Here is a 17286-nt window from a genome sequence, read left to right as displayed (position 1 = left end):
TCGACTTCTGAGGCAAAAGTGTATAATCAATATGAAATTTGTCCATACATTTTAGGCTTCCCCCCCCAAAAAATCATTGCACACAGACTGTTTACTCTTGAAATCGGCGTTGAAAGGTAAGGAGGAGGATTTTACACAGGGTTTAGCACTTTTTTAGCAAAAAATAACAGCAGCATTGTCAGAGATCAGGGCAGAACCCATTTTGTGTCGCCTGTTTATAACTAATCCAGAAGAGACAAATCACAGGGGAACCCGCACGTTTTCAGGCAACACGAAGCTCTTGCGGGGCGGGAAATGCCAGACCAACAGGAAGGCATGGTGGAAAGATCGTCAAATGAAGATGTCATCAGCATGCATGAGAGCAGGATCACCAGCCCCAAGCTTCACGATGGGAAGAGGAATATAATGCCTTTGGGAGAAATTAACGCAAAGGAGACTTTACGTAGAGATTACAAATTCTGACTTTCTCACCTCTCCTGAAAAATAACCTAGTAAATTACTTTTCAAAAACCATAAGGTCACATCACCTTTATACGAAGCACGAGAATTGGTGGGCAAATGAACTTAACTCTAATGATCAATGTCAACATGGTAATAAAGAAAAATTTATACCAGTTTGTATAATAATCTGGGATATATGAGATTTGAGGTAGTAATAATATAGGGCAATTAGAAGTGCAGATGGCTGGAATAAAATTATGCTCTGTCTCATTATTTCCTTCTCTGGGACACCTCAGAGCTTTCAAGCAATAAGTAGCAACAGTGACATGCTACTCTCCTTTTGGTATATGCTCCTTTACTTTAAGTGTGACTCAATTCAATCTTGCTGAATGAAATGAGCATGTAATGCAGAGAGAAGAAAAAGTAAGGATGGGAAGAAATAATCATCACAAAAGCAATGATATCTGACCTCTAACCTGTCCTGCAGAGCTCCTACACACTTCCACAGGACCCTAGAAATCTATGAAGCATAGCTTTTTATTTTTTATTTATTTTTTAAAGATTTTATTTAATTATCTGACACACAGAGAGAGCGCAAGCAGGGGGAGTAGCAGGTAGGCTCCCCGCTGAGCAAGGAGCCCCATTCAGGGCTCGATCCCAGGACTCTGGGATCATGACCTGACCAAAGGCAGACACTTAACTGATTGAGCCACCCAGGCTCCCCAAAGTATAGCTACTTAGAGCAGGACTTAAGCAACACAGAAAGCTGTTCTTCCTAAACTGCAGCCTCCCTGGCTACGACAATCGAAAGTATTCACAAAACACAGGACATTATCAGAGAGGGGACAGCCCATACAGACAAGTGCAAGAGGACTGAGATGACTAACCAAAGTGACCTAGACGATGAAGTGCCTTCTACACGAAGACACACTGAGCTGGTAAATCTCTTCCACCTACCAGACAAAGATGAAGGGGTAGAGGGCAAACTCTCAAAGCCCTAAAGGATCTAGAGTCAGGGAACAACATGAACTCATCAAATCCTGGAAAATCGAAAGAGTGGGAGCGGCAAATGCAGAATCCCTAAAACAACCTTTCGTCCATTCATTCAGCCCCCAAATACTTAGTGAGCTTCTGCTCCATGCCTGACATGGCTGGTGCTGCGGGTACTGGGGCTGGGGGTGGGGGGGTGTGGAGGGGTAAGTAAGCCCCAGCCCCTGGCCTCATGCCACTTACACTCCAGTGACAGAGACAGGTATCAAACTGATGTTTCTACAAAGAAGTACTTACTCTGTTTCATCAAATCTAAAATGCCCTTACTTGCAGGTTGTACCGTGAATTGTCAATCACCATTCACTGCCAAGGCATCTCCCAGGTTCAGAAAGAACAAAATGTGAACAACATGTGCGTGTTGCTGCAAGTGTGATATGTGCTATGAGAGATACGAAGAGGTGCCTGGAAAGCATATCACCAGGATGGCTACAGCTGGGGTGGGAGGGGCAGCTTCCCTAAGGCAGTGACCTTGAATGTGAATCCCGTAGGATGCACAGGTCTCAGACAGGTGTGATGGGGAAAAAAAGACAATGCAAGAAGATGAAACGTGGGCAGTTTGGCCATAGGGTCTGTGGAGATGCTAAGGGAGGAAGGAACTCAACAGAGGATGTAGGGTCTGCAACAAACTGGGGCTGGACAGGGGCTGGACAGAGAGGGGCTGTCCCCTCTCTGATAATGTCCTGTGTTTTGTGAATACTTTCGATTGTCATAGCCAGGGAGGCTGCAGTTTAGGAAGAACAGCTTTCTGTGTTGCTTAAGTCCTGCTCTAAGTAGCTATACTTTGGGGAGCCTGGGTGGCTCAATCAGTTAAGTGTCTGCCTTTGGTCAGGTCATGATCCCAGAGTCCTGGGATCGAGCCCTGAATGGGGCTCCTTGCTCAGCGGGGAGCCTACCTGCTACTCCCCCTGCTTGCACTCTCTCTGTGTCAAATAATTAAATAAAATCTTTAAAAATCTAAACGGAACAGGGCACGGCCAGTCCAACAATGCTCAAATTCTCATTCTGTAAAGCACGATGTGAGCCACACAAAATACCTTCTGGAGACTCTATGCGGACCATGGGCTACCGTACTGAAGAACTGGGGATTCATTATAAGAGTAATGGCAAGCCAAAAAAGGGTTTTTTTTTTTTTTAAAGATTTTATTTATTTATTTGAGAGAGAGAATGAGAGAGAGAGAGAGCACATGAGAGGGGGGAGGGTCAGAGGGAGAAGCAGACTCCCTGCCGAGCAGGAAGCCCGATGCGGGACTCGATCCCGGGACTCCAGGATCATGACCTGAGCCGAAGGCAGTCGCTTAACCAACTGAGCCACCCAGGCGCCCCAAAAAAGGGTTTTAAATTAGGGTGTGAGGTGATGAGATTTATGCTCTAAATGCACCATCATTCTATACGGTTAAATGAAAAAGTGAGGTGCAGAACAATGTGTATAGTACGCTACCACTATCTGCAGAAAAGGGCGAGGGGCAGAGTGAGAGCCAGAGAAAGAGAGGGAGACCATGCTTGAATAGAGTAGGCAAAAAAAAAAAAAGACATCTGGAAGGAGACCTGGGAATCTATCAACTGACTTCTAAGGGGAATTATATGTCCATAGACCTTTCCGGATTTTGGTCTATGGAACCAAATTACCTATTCACAAAACACGCAAATGAGCTGAAACCATAAAATAAGCACATCAGTGAGACTTCACTTGGGCCGCTGTGAAGCCACCGAGGAAAATGTGACACACTGGAGACTACAGTGGTCTGTGCCAAAGCTGGTGCTTACACTGACCAAGGGGTAGCAGAAGTGAAAAGAAGGGCACTTAAGAATATCCAATCAATGGGGCTTTGTAACTGACTGGATAGAAAGGTGAGAGTTAGGTGTTGGGTTTCTAGAAAGAACAACTGGATGAATGGGGGTGAGCTACTGAACTGAGGGAGAGGCAGAATGGTTTCAGGTGTACATGCTGAGCTGAACACTCAGGTGAGATACCAAAGGCAAAGGTGGAGTAGACAAGTGGACGGGAGTATGGGGCTCAGTAGAGAGGTCTGGATTGGAAACGCAAATCTGGGAATACCTAAGTCAGGTCCCCTGGAAAAAGACTGAAATGGAGATTTGCAGTTTTGCATGCAGGAGGACCATGTCCATGGAGGTGATGGACAGCTCTGGAGCTTGGGGGCGGGGGGGTCCTTCATAGTTGTCCTGCTTTGGGACAGGGGGAGCAGTCCTTAGCAGCCCCCACGTTGACCAGCCACTGGACACAGGCTAATGACTGAGGGCAGAGAGGCTCTCTTAGGCGGAAGATAATTCCTGGAGACAAACTCATCTGAAAGCTGGCAGCCCCTTCTTCTCCACAAACTGGGGGAATGAGTGCCTCAAGCTGATAGCAAGGTTGGGATCTAGGCAGCATACCCTCCCATTCCAAAGCACCCAAAGAGATTGAATCTTTCACAACAGTGGGTTTCCCTGGGATTTTGGGTTTGTTTTTTTTGGGGGAGGGGGGTCATTTCTTGCTGCGGGCGCATTTCCAGTGGGCGCTGCCTTCTGTTGGGAGTCCTATGCCGATACGGAGGCATCCCTATGGGGTGACTTCTCTTTGCTTCTTCTAGCACACGACAGGTTTCCGCAGTTCTGGAGCAATCTTTGTTCGTTGGCCCAAGGTTTCTATACCTGGCAGGTAGTGCAAAATCCAGCCCCACAACATCCCAAAGGCAGGGGCTGGTTTTTAGACAGTGGCACTGTGTTTTTCCCAGTGGCCTGAAATGGACAGCTCCTTGGCTCACTGGGCGGTGGGGAGCATTTTTCTAGTCCTCAGTCAGGGACAGTTCCTGGACTTACGTAAGGAGTCCAGTCCCAGCTCCCTACGGTACACAAGGGGCCTGGAGCCTTGACTCCTCCCAACTGTATCAGTGCTCAGCCCAATCCCCCTCAGCTCAGGCTCATGGCCACGGCCATGTGACTTGGTTCCTGTGCCGTGTCTGGTTTCTGCTGCGTGCTCATGTGCCTTCTTCTAGGCTTGAGGACAGGGCCTGAGTCCCTGTTCCTCGTCACGGTGCTCGACCCAACGATACTGCAAGCTTCTCCTCCTTCCCAGAGGGAAGGCCTGAGCCTGGGCCTAGCCCCTCCCTGTCGGTGGGACGGCAGAGGTGAGGGGCCCTACGCAGAGGTGCCCCTTTTTGTTTCCTGCTCTGTATAGTCAAGAGGAGGAGGCAGGCTGGACAGGGGTGGCGTTCATGTCAGCATGGGAATGCTGCGGGGCCAAAGAGGTCCACGTTCTGGCAACTTGGCATCCCAGGCCGAGGCTTAAGCAGCAGGAAGACCTGTTGAACATTTATTCCCTATTTTTTTTTTTTTAATTTCCTCTGAAATGAATACGAATGCACTATGGTCTTTACACTCGGCAGGAGCTAATCCCCCCCCCCGGACGCTTTGGGGGAGCCTCGTTCCTCCTCACGGATGCAATCTGTCGACACAGGCTTTGCTTCGGGCTCTTCTGAAAGGCCCACGGTGGATGGAGCGGCTCTCTCCTCGGAGCTCTATTACATTTATAACCCCGGTTTCTTAAAAAGAAAATAACAGAGGAGTTGCTTCCAGAGCCCCAGTGCCTGTGGGAAACCCTGCCCTCTCTTCAAGGCCTGGCAGCTTTCTATGGCTTGTTTGGGCCCTTGAGGGCATTCACCGTTTTACGGGCGCCCCCCCCGAAGGGACAGTCACTCAAGCCTCAGCCCACCGCACACGCTCAGGAGGAAGCGTGTACTTGTGTGGATGAAAGAACCAGGGGAGGAAAATGATCTTTTAATACATGAAACTGCTTAATAAGTATTATTCGCTAAGTAAAATCACATTGCCAGGGGCGCCTGGGTGGCTCAGTGGTTAAGCGTCTGCCTTCGGCTCAGGTCATGATCCCGGGGTCCTGGGATCGAACCCCGCATCGGGCTTCCTGCTCTGCAGGAAGCCTGCTTCTCCCTCTCCCATTCCCCCTGCTTGTGTTCCCTCTCTCGTTGTGTCTCTGTCAAATAAATAAAATAAAATCTTTAAAAAAAATAAAATCACATTGCCCTTGAATGTCTTGGGCCACATATCCGTTTTGTTAACAAAGGAAACTACGGGCTGAAATGTTTAATCCCTTCAAATAATGGCAACAAAAGTCTCAAGATTCATCCAGGGAGCATTTTAGTAATTGGTGTGTGCATAGCCGTATAAGGAGGCTCTGTGGAGGCATTTTGTCACATAAGTCTCCGGTATCTTCAAGCAGCCCCTTTTTTAAGGTACCCAATTTATTCTGTGGCTAGCTCAGTGGGATAAAAAATATCTTAGAATTGCTAATCCAGTTGAGATGATTTAAATTACTAAGGGCTGTGGAAGGCTATCTGTTAAATTATCTGTCCATGCCCTTTCACACATTTGTGCTTTTAAATCACACAGAGTATTCTCTCTGTACAGAATAAGGAACCCTCATTAAAAAGCATTCCCAGCTCTCTCAGTGAATCATGTGGAATGAGAATCCATCTTAGAGTTAAAGTCATATATCTGTCATGTGATTGGCCACCCAAGAAACCAGCAGAAAGCTTCATCAGATAGTGTAGAGGAGATATATGACTTTGAGACAGGAACTGAAATAAAATTCCTATAATACCGTTAGGGGGAAGGGGGGATTGTCATTGTGGAGCGTTTCCGTCAATGACTTAATTTTCTTTAAACTTCCCTCCACCCTCACTTTGAGCTTGGAACTCAACGCAAAAGAGCTGCTTAGTCTATCTACTGAATCCATAATACTTTAAGCTCCTCTAGTTTTTCACATTTTCTTCCAAGGATTTCAGGTGCTAAATGATACAACATAAACCCTGGGAGAGTTAATGTAATACTCTAATCAGCAATCTCAAGAGTGCTTTGCACAGCTGGAGTCTAGGAAAGAGAAGGATTAAAAAACAAAGCATCTGGTGCTTCCAGAAAGCACCCTTCTGATGACACTTTGGCACTCCGAGGACCAGATGGTACACTCTCAGATACCTATTGTCAGGTGGCTGTGGATGGCACATAAGACCCCCAAATCCTCCAGCCCGATCCTTAAGTCCATCTCGTCCATATAACAGCATCAAAAAGTGAAAGCAATGTTGCAAATGTAGGACTTCCACCTCAGAGATCGCATCAAGGTAAGAAACGCACTCCCTAAGAAGTCACTTCCACGGTGGTTTCCATTTCTGACTCATAACTCAGTAAATGGCTGTTCCATCCTTCCGGTTCCTCAGACCAAAGCCCTAGAGTGATCCTTGACTTCTTTCTCTCTCACTCACCACCAAAGGTGTCAGCAAATGCTGTTGGCTTTACTTTCAAAATGCATCCAGAATCCAACCACGTCTCATCACCTCCACCAGGTCTACACTGGCCCAAACTACCATCATCTCTCCCCCTGGATTCCTGCAAGGGCCTGAACTGGATTCCCTGCTCCACCCTCAGGCCTTGCTCTCTGTCTCCACTCAGTGGCCAGAGTCATCCTCTTACAATGGCAGCCAGAACATATCACCCTTCTGCTCGAAACTCTGCTGTAAGCGCCCTTCGCGAGGCCCACACTGAGGAAACACCAGGCTTCCGATGGGGGCCTTCTGGTCCCCACGAGCTCCTTGCTCATGCCCCACCTGACGTCTAAGTGAACTTCTCATCTCACTCCAAAACCCCATGCTGACCCCAGGGATACTCTCCCAACAGGCCGGGAACATCCCCATCGTGGGGCCTCCACCCTTTATACCTCGCCACGTGGAACGCCCGTCTCCCAAACAACAAACATGTGGCTGATCCTTCCCCTCCTCAAATCTCATCCCCAAGGCCACAGTCCCAGTGGGCCTACCCTGATCACTCTCAAAAACTGCAACTCCTGACTCCCGGCACGCCTCATCCCTTCTCTGTTTCCATCTCTCTACAAAACATTACCACCTGACAAACCATGTATTTACTCGCCTCTTTATTCATGCATTAATCTGTCTCCCTCCACCAGAATGTAAGCTGCATGAGGGCAGGAATTCTCAGCTGCTGTAGTTGCAGAACCTACAAAGACACACGGCCCACTGCAGGCTTTCGATAAATATCTGAGCAGTGAATGAATACATCCTTGGACAACTCAATGTCCATCAGAACTCTAGGCTTTGATAGGCTTATCCTGACATTTCTGGACACACACACCACAGTAACGTCTTCAGATCTGGAGCAAGTTTTGTTAGAGGAAACAGAAGACCTTACAAGATTTCAGACAGGCCTTGGGATCAATTCCATACTCCAAAAGGTGAGGGTACGTCAAGGTTCAGGAGACGGGCCCATGTCAGCAGGTCGGGGGGCCGGATGCTGTTGTCTTTCCATACAAGGACTGCGGTCTAGTGTGAGGAGAGCAAGGGCCTGGAACCCTCGTGGGAAGACGGCAGGTACTGACCCCCTGTGCACATCTGTCTCCTAACATATGCCGCACACTCGTGTCCCACACTGAGATCTGCTCCCATGAACAGACACTCCCTCAGACACGAGCATGACTGCAGAAAAGGACTTTCCGGTAGAAACTTGAGAAGCAAGATGAAGGTGCTGAATGTCCGAAGACTCATTTTTTGATTTGAGATTGGTTTGGGGTCAGGGTAAAGGAGAAAGGGAAAGTTGGCGGAAATATGATTTTTTGAGAATTCTGTTTTTTCACAAAGAACGTAAGGACAACGTGGAAAAGAAATGTCTGATCGTTGGCATTTTCCTCAGGAGTAACATGAACATTTTTAATTTTTAGATTGTGTGTGTGTGTGTGTGAGAGAGAGAGAGAAAGTAAGTGGAAAAGGAAAAATAACACTTTTCAAAATAAGTTTCCTCAAGAGATCTGTTCTCTCTGTGTCTTTTTCTATTACATAAACCCAAATCATTAGCTCCTCCCAATTATCCGTTGGCAGTTTGGTGCCAAGGGAAAAAAATGACATCACCGAAACCAGCGTTTCTCACTGAAACTCCTCAGCATGACCTCATTCTGTTCCAAATCCTGGAAATCACCTTCAAATATTGTCCCAAGAAATGATAAAACATAACTACACGTTTGAGTAAAAGTTGCTTCAAGTTTTGCACTCGCCTAGGTGGTAGATTATTTTTTTTAGAGATAACGATGGCCACGGTCATGGAGATGGAAGAACGTGACGTGGTTCGTTTTAGACTAAGACATTTAGGGAAACAAATTCCGCAGTCAAAGGTCTACGATTTTTGCTAGTTTCTCCCTCCGAGCACTACGTAGGAGGGGGCACACCCAATTAACCAGAGGGCTTTTACTCCTAATGACAGAGCCTCGTGTTCTCATTCATTCCATTTTTGCCTGCAGTGTGCCTCTTGCAAGATCGTGCATCACTCAAGCACACGTGCTGTCCCTCGTGCTGCCCCAGTAACCCCACCAGGCGGCAAGCAGGGAACCAGACACACAGTAGGTGCTCAATGAACGCCAGCTGCCTTCACATTGCTGCCAGAGATCTTTTAAAACTCTGACAGTGGTTGTGAAATCGTCAACGGGTGAAGAAAGGATGGGCCCGTGTTAAGTCAAGACACCCTGTGAAAAAGCAAAGGACAACAGAGGGAAAAGAAACCGAGGGAACAGGCTCGTGCACATTTGCATCACGCATCAGAGCGAACCGTATTTCAGGAGTCTCAAGCAACACTCTTAAAACGTTAGCTTTCAAAAAGAGGTATTGTGAGAGGTGAATTCAGAGCTAAAATAAATTCTTACAGTTTTCATCCTGGGCAATGCATTGTAAGGGGATCCCAAAGAAAGACGTATAGCTGTCATTGTACCACACGAGAAGCTCGGTACCCCTGGGAATATCTATACAGGCTCGGTAGAATATATTCGACCTATTCAAAACAAAAGAAAACCCAGCTTAGTCAGAGGTACATTGTTATTGCCCCCGAAAAAAGTTCTGCACCCCCCTTATCATTCCCAGCAACCAATGAGAGCCTGCACCCCAGAGTGATAAACACCTTACAATTTATCTCTACAATGACCCTCCACAGAACATCGTGGCTGAAGAGACAGATACGGGGCCCAGGAGATAGCAGAGAGCCAGAGCTCCTTTAAAGAAAAAAAAAAAAAAATCCTATCTCACACTAATGAGAAAATTCTGTCTCTTGGCAAATTGCAGATGCTGGCGTCTCACCCTCATATATAAATTAATATTATCGATTTCTGATGTGAAGGAAAAGCATGACGCGTATTCCCACGACTCGGCATTGGGAGTCCCCAGATTTGCAGTAAAATGAAGCAGCTTTGGGATCGAAGGACTGAGAGAAGTAAAAAGAAAAAAAAAAACAAAAAAAAAAAACTTCCCCGTTGCCTGTCTTCTAAAGTTTGATATGAGAGAAGAGAAAACCCCTCTTACGGGGAATGAGTGGAAATTCAATAATACAGGAGGCACACTTGACTCCGGCTGAAAGATTACCCTCTGAAATGATAGAGTGAACGCACCAAGAAATAAACATTTTTTATAACAGCTCCGGTGCTGGAAGGAAAAACCTACAGATTTAAAAAAAAAAAAAAAAAATGAGGAGACCGTGACCGGTTTCCTCCATGAAGAATGGCTACAAATATGAGCCTCAGGTTCAAGATAAAAGCGTTTAGGGTTGCTGGGCCTTAAATTTAGCCTTTCTGTAAGGAATCAGCTGTAGCAGGGCAATTTGTTCCTTGTATAACACTGCAGACATAAGGCGAATCCTTCCCCACATTTTTCATGGCAGTGAGATATGCCCTTGTCAACATATTTCGTCACCGCAAAGTGGCTCTTGGGATCATAAAGATCAATAAAAAAGTGCAGATTCTCAATATTTTACTTGCAGCTGCAAAAATTTCATTTATCTTGTTATTTTCCTTCCTTGCTGCCATTCTGTCTCACGAGGGCACTGCTAGCTAAGCAGAATGTTTTTCCCAACATTCTATGAATATCTGACAAAAACTCCAGCCAGTCATCCGGACCTTACTACCCTTCCTCCCTCCCGCAACTCTGAGAGCTGTGCATTTTATTAATTCTTTCCACTGCTACATAAAAAAATCAAAATTGGAGCCGAGCTATAAATCACTGGCATCTCCTAACTTGAGAAAAATTGAGTCGACTTTGTACTTCACCCTTGTAACATTTCATCTCTCGGTTTGGCTTCCCTTAATATAAACACAGCGCCCGGCAAATGAATGTGCTAAAACCAAATGACACACTTTGCCGCTGAAAGAGCAGAACTGTTTTCGAGCAATGGGTGGTCTTCTGAGGCACAGAGTAGGCCGAGAGGAGGAAAAAAAGAAGGAAAAAAAAAAGTGTAAGCATACACCGTTCCTTACAAGCGGGCAGAGCTTCCAAAACTCGCAGAAATCTCTGCATGTTGAAGCACATCAAAGGGATTTTTCCCTTTTCAGATAATATTTCCTTTGCTGACATGTATTTAGTATTGTGGTTGGATGACTCATAAAGATAGCTTCATGGCGTCCCAACGCAGTTGAAGCAGAACACATGCCAACAAACATTATTGTCAGCCTCAAAATAAAAACAAAACGTTCAGCTAAGGGTCAATCAATCAAGGGCGCTTTGAAGAAAATTCCATTTAGATATTACAAATCATAACAGAATGAATCTAAACCAGCTGACTCTTCGTGAAGAGGACATTCATGTACAATAAAAATGAGGCTGGCTCTTCAGGGTCCAACTTTTCTATTTTCTTACTCTTGGACGTGGTCACTGGTAATAGATGCCAGTTTTTCTAAATTGTGTTTTTGTAGTTCATTTTAGAGAGATCCGAAGTAATCAAAAACAGATCGGCGGAGAGATCTGGAAGTTTAATAGCCGGCATGAAAGGGGAGCTGTAAAATCCACTCACGGTTGACTGACAGGTGACTGACTTACTGACTTGCCCACCTTCCCCTTAGGGGCGTCTTGCTTCCCCCAATTCAGAGTTTGCCTCAAGAGCTCCCCGGGTGCTCATGACAGAGCCAGCCAAACGATCTCTCGCCGAGTGGACGAGCACAATGTTTACTAATTTTCTAGCTCCGAGTTTCCTAAAAGCTTCACGACAGAAATGTGGCTGCTATAAAGGTGAGTAGAGCCCGCACATGGCAGCGTAACCAGACACTGGCATGCACCGAAACCATTATTTAAGGAAATATAACTGCACAAGAAACCAAGGCTGCCCAAATAGGTTCCTTTTGAACTGGAGACCTTCAGAGAGGCAGCCAGATTTGTGCAGCCTTCAACCTATAGGGGGGAGAAAGCCCTTTCTTTTCTTTTTCTTTTTTTTTTTCCTTTACAAGGCTTCATGTTTAAAAACTAAAAAAAGAAAAAAGCAAGTAAGGAAATAAACAGCCATAGGCAGGACTCCAAGTTGCCGAGGACAGGGCCTTCTGCTTTGATGTGTCTGTGGTGCCTACTAAAGCTAAACAGTTGCTTCTGATTCTAAAGGGAACACGGCTGTTTATAACTGAGGTCATATATTTATACGGCACATGTTTTCGAGGGATTTTGAGAAAAGAGCTTTTATTTTTTTGTCTCTGTGATCTGTTTTCGTGCTCTCGTCTCCACTCCAGCCTTCTTTAGCACCAAGTGGAAATGCCTGACCAACAGGTGCACTGAGCGGAGGCGGGGATCCCCCCTCCTCCGCCCCGCCCACAGGATTTTGGGAACTGAGGGAGGCCCCGCCTCCTCTTTGCTACCCTTTTGGCTTTGTGCAACCTTCGCAGGGAACTGGGGGGGTTTCTCCGTGCTCTGGGCTGCTTCATCACCTGAAACACAGTCTGAACAGTCGAAGAGCCAAAGCCAAACACTCTGGCAACTTGCGAGGGAGCGAGGGAGCGGGAGAGGTGATTTGGGCTCAGCTGCTGCTGCTGAGCCCAACAGTTTGAGAAGAGCAGCCTGGGGCGGGGTGGGAGTTAGTGCTTGGTTTCCCACGCCTTTGTACGAAGGACAGTTTCCTGAGGCAGCAAGCCTGCAGAGGATGGGCTGCAAGGGATCCGAGGCTGAATCTCCACGCTCCTATTTCTGTGCGAGTATACCATCTGCTGGGGGGGGGGGGGGCGGAAAGCACCCACACCAGCGGGGTTTCCAGGCTCACCCAGGCAGTGGTAGATGTTCCGGCAGTGATATGGAAGGAGCTTAACCATGTGCACCCAAGGGAAAGAGGCCTTCCACGAGCATCTTTATTCTGGAATTCTCACGACATTACTGTTGCAAGAACTAAGGAGATCCCAGAAACCCAGTAAAAGAAATTCCTGCCCGTTCCCACAGGGTTCTGCAGGACTCTCTGCAGGATTTTTCACAACTAGCAGCAAGCCTGAATTTTGTAAATGCAAGCCGAAGGGCTTCAGCTCCATAGGGGGTAAATCAAGATATACTTTACCTGTACTGAACTACTGTTAGATTCTGCTCTCCGCAGTGCCTTGCACACCGGATATACCTCATCCAGCTCGACTTACTAGGTTCCCCACCATCAATAAAGTGCTGTAGTGTCCCATCTTGGTCATATATCTAGAGAAGAGGTCAGAAGGTCAAGTAGTTAGAACGAATCATCAGCAATCATTTTTCCCTGCTTCCCTTGGTGTCTTTATGTGTCGGCTGCAGAAACGTATGGCCTGTAGGTTTGCGGGGGGCTTACTGATGCCTGTGGAAACGCAACTGGAATGACAGGAAAATATTTTTTGGTGATGCAAGTCGATCATGTTTTTCTTATCAAGCCAATCTTCCCTGTATTCAACATATTTCTGGTATCTCAAAGATGTGAGGGACCATGTTTCCCAAAGGATATTTAAACCTATTTTGACAGGCTACTCTTAAGTAATGAGCTGCTGGATAAACAAAGCAAGCTGAAGGGAGAAGCCACACTGACATGGCTGGAACATCCACACCAGAGCCGCACCCCCCCCCGGCTCAAACATGTAACTGTTCGAAGGCCTTCGGGAAGCAGTAACCATGGGTTGGACAAGCTCGGTGATACCCAGCAGAGGGCAGGTGGAGCATTATGGAAATGCACAGAACTGGTTAAAAAAAAACAAAACAAAACAAAAACAAAAAACAAAAAACAAAATTTGGATGAAATAAATGGACTTTCACGTCACAGAGGATGTGGGACTTCAGCTGTCAGGACCTGAAACTATAAGGAGGACTATCAAAAAAGAGAGACCCTCAAAAAGAGAAAGAAAAAAAATTAACTGCTTCCTATGGATTTTCAATGTCTTAACTGAGGTGGGTCTAACAATGACTGCTTTAAGTCATCTTACGCAAATTTTCTTTCAAGATCATATTCAAGGAAATGAAATCCGCTTCAAACCAGGCAAAGAGCATGGGACAAAAAGTCTCATGCATAACATCAGTCCAGCACACCCAGAGTCAGCCCTGACGAGTGAGGTAATAGGCTCCCACTTCCAGAAACCAGGTGAGCCCTGGGCACCTTGGCGGATGTGGTATCTCGATGAGTGGGAGATCAGGGCTTCCGTAACAGCAGCTTCAGAAGGAACTCCCAGCCCTGGGGCATCCAGGAAGCAAGGGGTGGGGTTCTCAGAAGGACCACAGTAGGGCTGGTCCTTTCCAAATAAAATCAGCGAGGGGATCCTGGTAACTGCTGAGGTTTTCCCCAGAGCATCCTGACAAATTATGTCTCTTACCCTCTGATCAGCCTTTCCAGTCTCTTCCAAATGGACAAGGAGAGTACGTCTTACAGAGAGACTCACTGGTTACATTAGACCCTAAAATTAGTATCGTCATTCATATTAATTTAGCTCAGTATTTCTGTTCTGGGGACCAGAGGGCTTAGTGATGACAGTTTCTTTTATTATCTCCAGTCATTTTAAACAGCTGACTTTTTTTTTTTTCTTGCTTTTCTTCAACTCATTTGTCTCCACTCCCAACCTTTCCACTAACCCCCTGCCCCCAAATAAAAGAAAGACATCAATCTAATGAAGGCAATTGCTGGAGAAGCTTTGACTGGGTAGCCTGCGAGCGTGATCACAGCTGATAATCAAGGTCGCCTGAGAAGAATAAAGACATTCCTGGATTATATTATATTTAAGATTAATGACTTCTTTAAATTCCTAGTTTGAGGATCATGGCAGAGAACAGAATCATTTCACGTGGTGGACACATCTGCTACCTGAGCAAACGAATGACAGGCTTTGCTTTTAGGTTAGATCACACTGTAGTGACTCTGTTGTTCTTACTGTTGGTGTGTCCTTTTTAGGAAGCTCAAAGATTCAAAGTCTCAACCCCGAGTCTGCTGTTGACAGCCCATGCGACACTGAACAAAAGCCATCAGTTTCTCAGACACCAATGTTTATCTAAAATGGAGCCAAAAATGTTGATGACCCAGCCCTCTGCCCTATCCTTCCCCGATGAACAGACTTTCCTTGAGAGCTGTTGGTGAAAATAATTACAAAGCATTTTGAGAAATACCATTCTCCTTTGTGCTTCTAGCCAATGTCATCAACAGCACGTGAAACTCCCCAACATTTGGGGCACCCGGGTGGCTCAGTCAGTTAAGCATCTGCCTTCGGCTCAGGTCATGATCCCAGGGTCCTGGGATCGAGCCCCCGTGTCGGGTTCCCTGCTCATGGGGAGCCTGCTCCTCCCTCTCCCTGCTCTTGCATGTGCGCGTTCTCTCTCTCTCTCCATCTCAAATAAGTAAATAAAATAGAAAAAAAAAAAACTTCTCTAACCTTTACCTGTAGTGGGTTGCTACCTTGAATGATGGCTCATCTGAACACCATGTCTAGCCAGTCTTGAAAATGAGTATAAAGGGGCTTCTTCCTACACTCCTCAAGCTGCGTAGACTGTAACTACAGGAATCCTACCACTTTGCCTGCCTCCTACCTGCCTTGAGGAGAGCAGGTGACTATTTGTCAGGCTTTTTCCAAGCATCACACAGCGTAGCGCAGGGCATGAGGCCTCCCTGACTTTACACTATTTCACACAGAACCGGGACGAAAATCTCAGGCACCTTCTTAGATCCCATAGCTGCGCACCCAATCAGGGTCGAGGAAACTCACTGGACCTTGATGTGGTTTTCTCCCTCGGCCCCCAGCACCTGGCCATCACCAAATCCAGGTAAATTTGCCTCCTAAATGTTTTTCCAGTGACTCCATCTCGCCCCATCCACTGTCACCATCCCAGCCGGGGATGGCTTCCTCGTGCACCTGCGGGCCTTCATCCGGCTCCCCACTGACCTCCCTGCACCTTCCCCAGGCCCCTCCAACCTAGTCTCTATACCACAGCCAGACTGATCTTTCAAAACACAAATCTGATTACATCCATCTCACCCAAGTCCCCCCTCAAATAAAAGCTTCATAAATGTCATAAAATGTCAAGTCACAATAATAATAATAAAAGTGGGAAAACCAGGATGCCCAAATGTAAGCCTAAACAGGAACTAAGGATGATCTCCCCAGAAAAGCTCTAGGGACTTGTTTGGGCCCTATCATTATTCTCCATCATCAGTTCAACTTTGTTTCCATTTAAGAGTTCAGTGTATTGAAAAAGGGGGTATTGGGCGCCTGGGTGGTTCAGTTGGTTAAGCGACTGCCTTCGGCTCAGGTCATGACCCTGGAGTCCTGGGATCAAGTCCCGCATCGGGCTCCCTGCTCGGCAGGAAGTCTGCTTCTCCCTCTGACCCTCCTCCCTCTCATGCTCTCTGTCTCTCATTCTGTCTCAAATAAATAAATAAAATCTTAAAAAAAAAAAAAGAAAAAGGGGGTATGTGGGTGTGCCTGGGTGGCTCAGTCAGTTAAGCATCCGACTACTGATTTCAGCTCAGGTCATGATCTCAGGATTGTGAGATCGAGTGTTACATCAGGCTCCACGCTGAGCATGGAGCCTGCTTAAGATTCTCTCTCTCCCTCTCCCTCAGCTCCTCCCCGCCTCTCTCCTGCTCTAATAAAATAAAATAAAAAATAAAAAGGGGGTATGTGTAAAATTCCTTGTGTAACTGAACTATACAAGGGCACTGGTGCCTGCATAAGGGAAGAAATACTTCAACAAGTTTCAGGTGAGAGCAACAATTTCAAGTTCAGGAAAGTGTTTTTGGAGGTTGTGTTAACAGCTACATTTGTGTGACACTAAAATGAAATTTTAAATTAGATACCTAGGAGGTCTAAAAAAAAACTCAAGGAATTTAAGGAGATGAATTAATGCTGACACCAACATTCATTTTGTTTTCATTTCCTTTCAAAAGATTTGAAATAAGCAGAAAAACACCAAAACCCGTGCACAAGGTGCTGAGACAATCCTCTCAGAATCTACGAAAATGTCAAAGAGGTCAGAAATTTCATTCATTCAAATAATGACGATGAAGGTAAGAGAGTGGAATTTATACTAAGGGAAAGATTCATTCTGGAAGAACACTTGAATAAAGCATAGTTTTGCTTTAGACTTTGTACTCTGTCCTGAATGAACATGAAACAACCAAAGTTTTAGTATTTGCTATTCTTTCTAAAGCAGCCAAAAAAAAAGACCCGGTGAAAGTGTGGGAAATACACGTAAAGAAACACACAGGATACTTGGTGGGAAAAAGGTAAAATTTTGCAGTAGAAAACTCTCAAAACCATAGCAGCATATCTGGCACACTGGTTTTAGGAAGGTAGCAAGAAAGAAAAGAAAGAAAGAAAGAAAGAAAGAAAGGAAGGAAGGAAGGAAGGAAGGAAGGAAGGAAGGAAGGAAGGAAGGAAGGAAGGAAGGAAGGAAGGAAAGAAAGAAAAGAAAGAAAGAAAGAAAGAAAGAAAGAAAGAAAGAAAGAAAGAAAGAAAGAAAGAAAGAAAGAAAGAAAGAAAGAAAGAAAGAAAGAAAAGAAAGAAAGAAA

The 17286-nt window shown here is 45.9% G+C and overlaps 1 protein-coding gene across 1 annotated transcript in view; it reads right to left on the bottom strand.

The window, feature by feature from the left end:
- PRDM6 (PR/SET domain 6) overlaps window positions 1–17286 on the bottom strand; it is a 98765-nt gene that overhangs the window by 19054 nt on the left and 62425 nt on the right. Inside the window, exons 3-4 of the mRNA XM_021702004.1 lie at window positions 12844–12971; window positions 9203–9327 (exon numbers count right to left, since the gene is read on the bottom strand). Coding sequence (XP_021557679.1) covers window positions 9203–9327; window positions 12844–12971 — 253 coding nt within the window. The remainder of the gene's footprint in view (window positions 1–9202; window positions 9328–12843; window positions 12972–17286) is intronic.

Source organism: Neomonachus schauinslandi, chromosome 7 (genome assembly GCF_002201575.2).
Source record: "Neomonachus schauinslandi chromosome 7, ASM220157v2, whole genome shotgun sequence".
Classification (NCBI taxonomy): Eukaryota; Metazoa; Chordata; class Mammalia; order Carnivora; family Phocidae; genus Neomonachus; species Neomonachus schauinslandi.
This window is presented reverse-complemented; position numbering and strand designations above follow the sequence as displayed.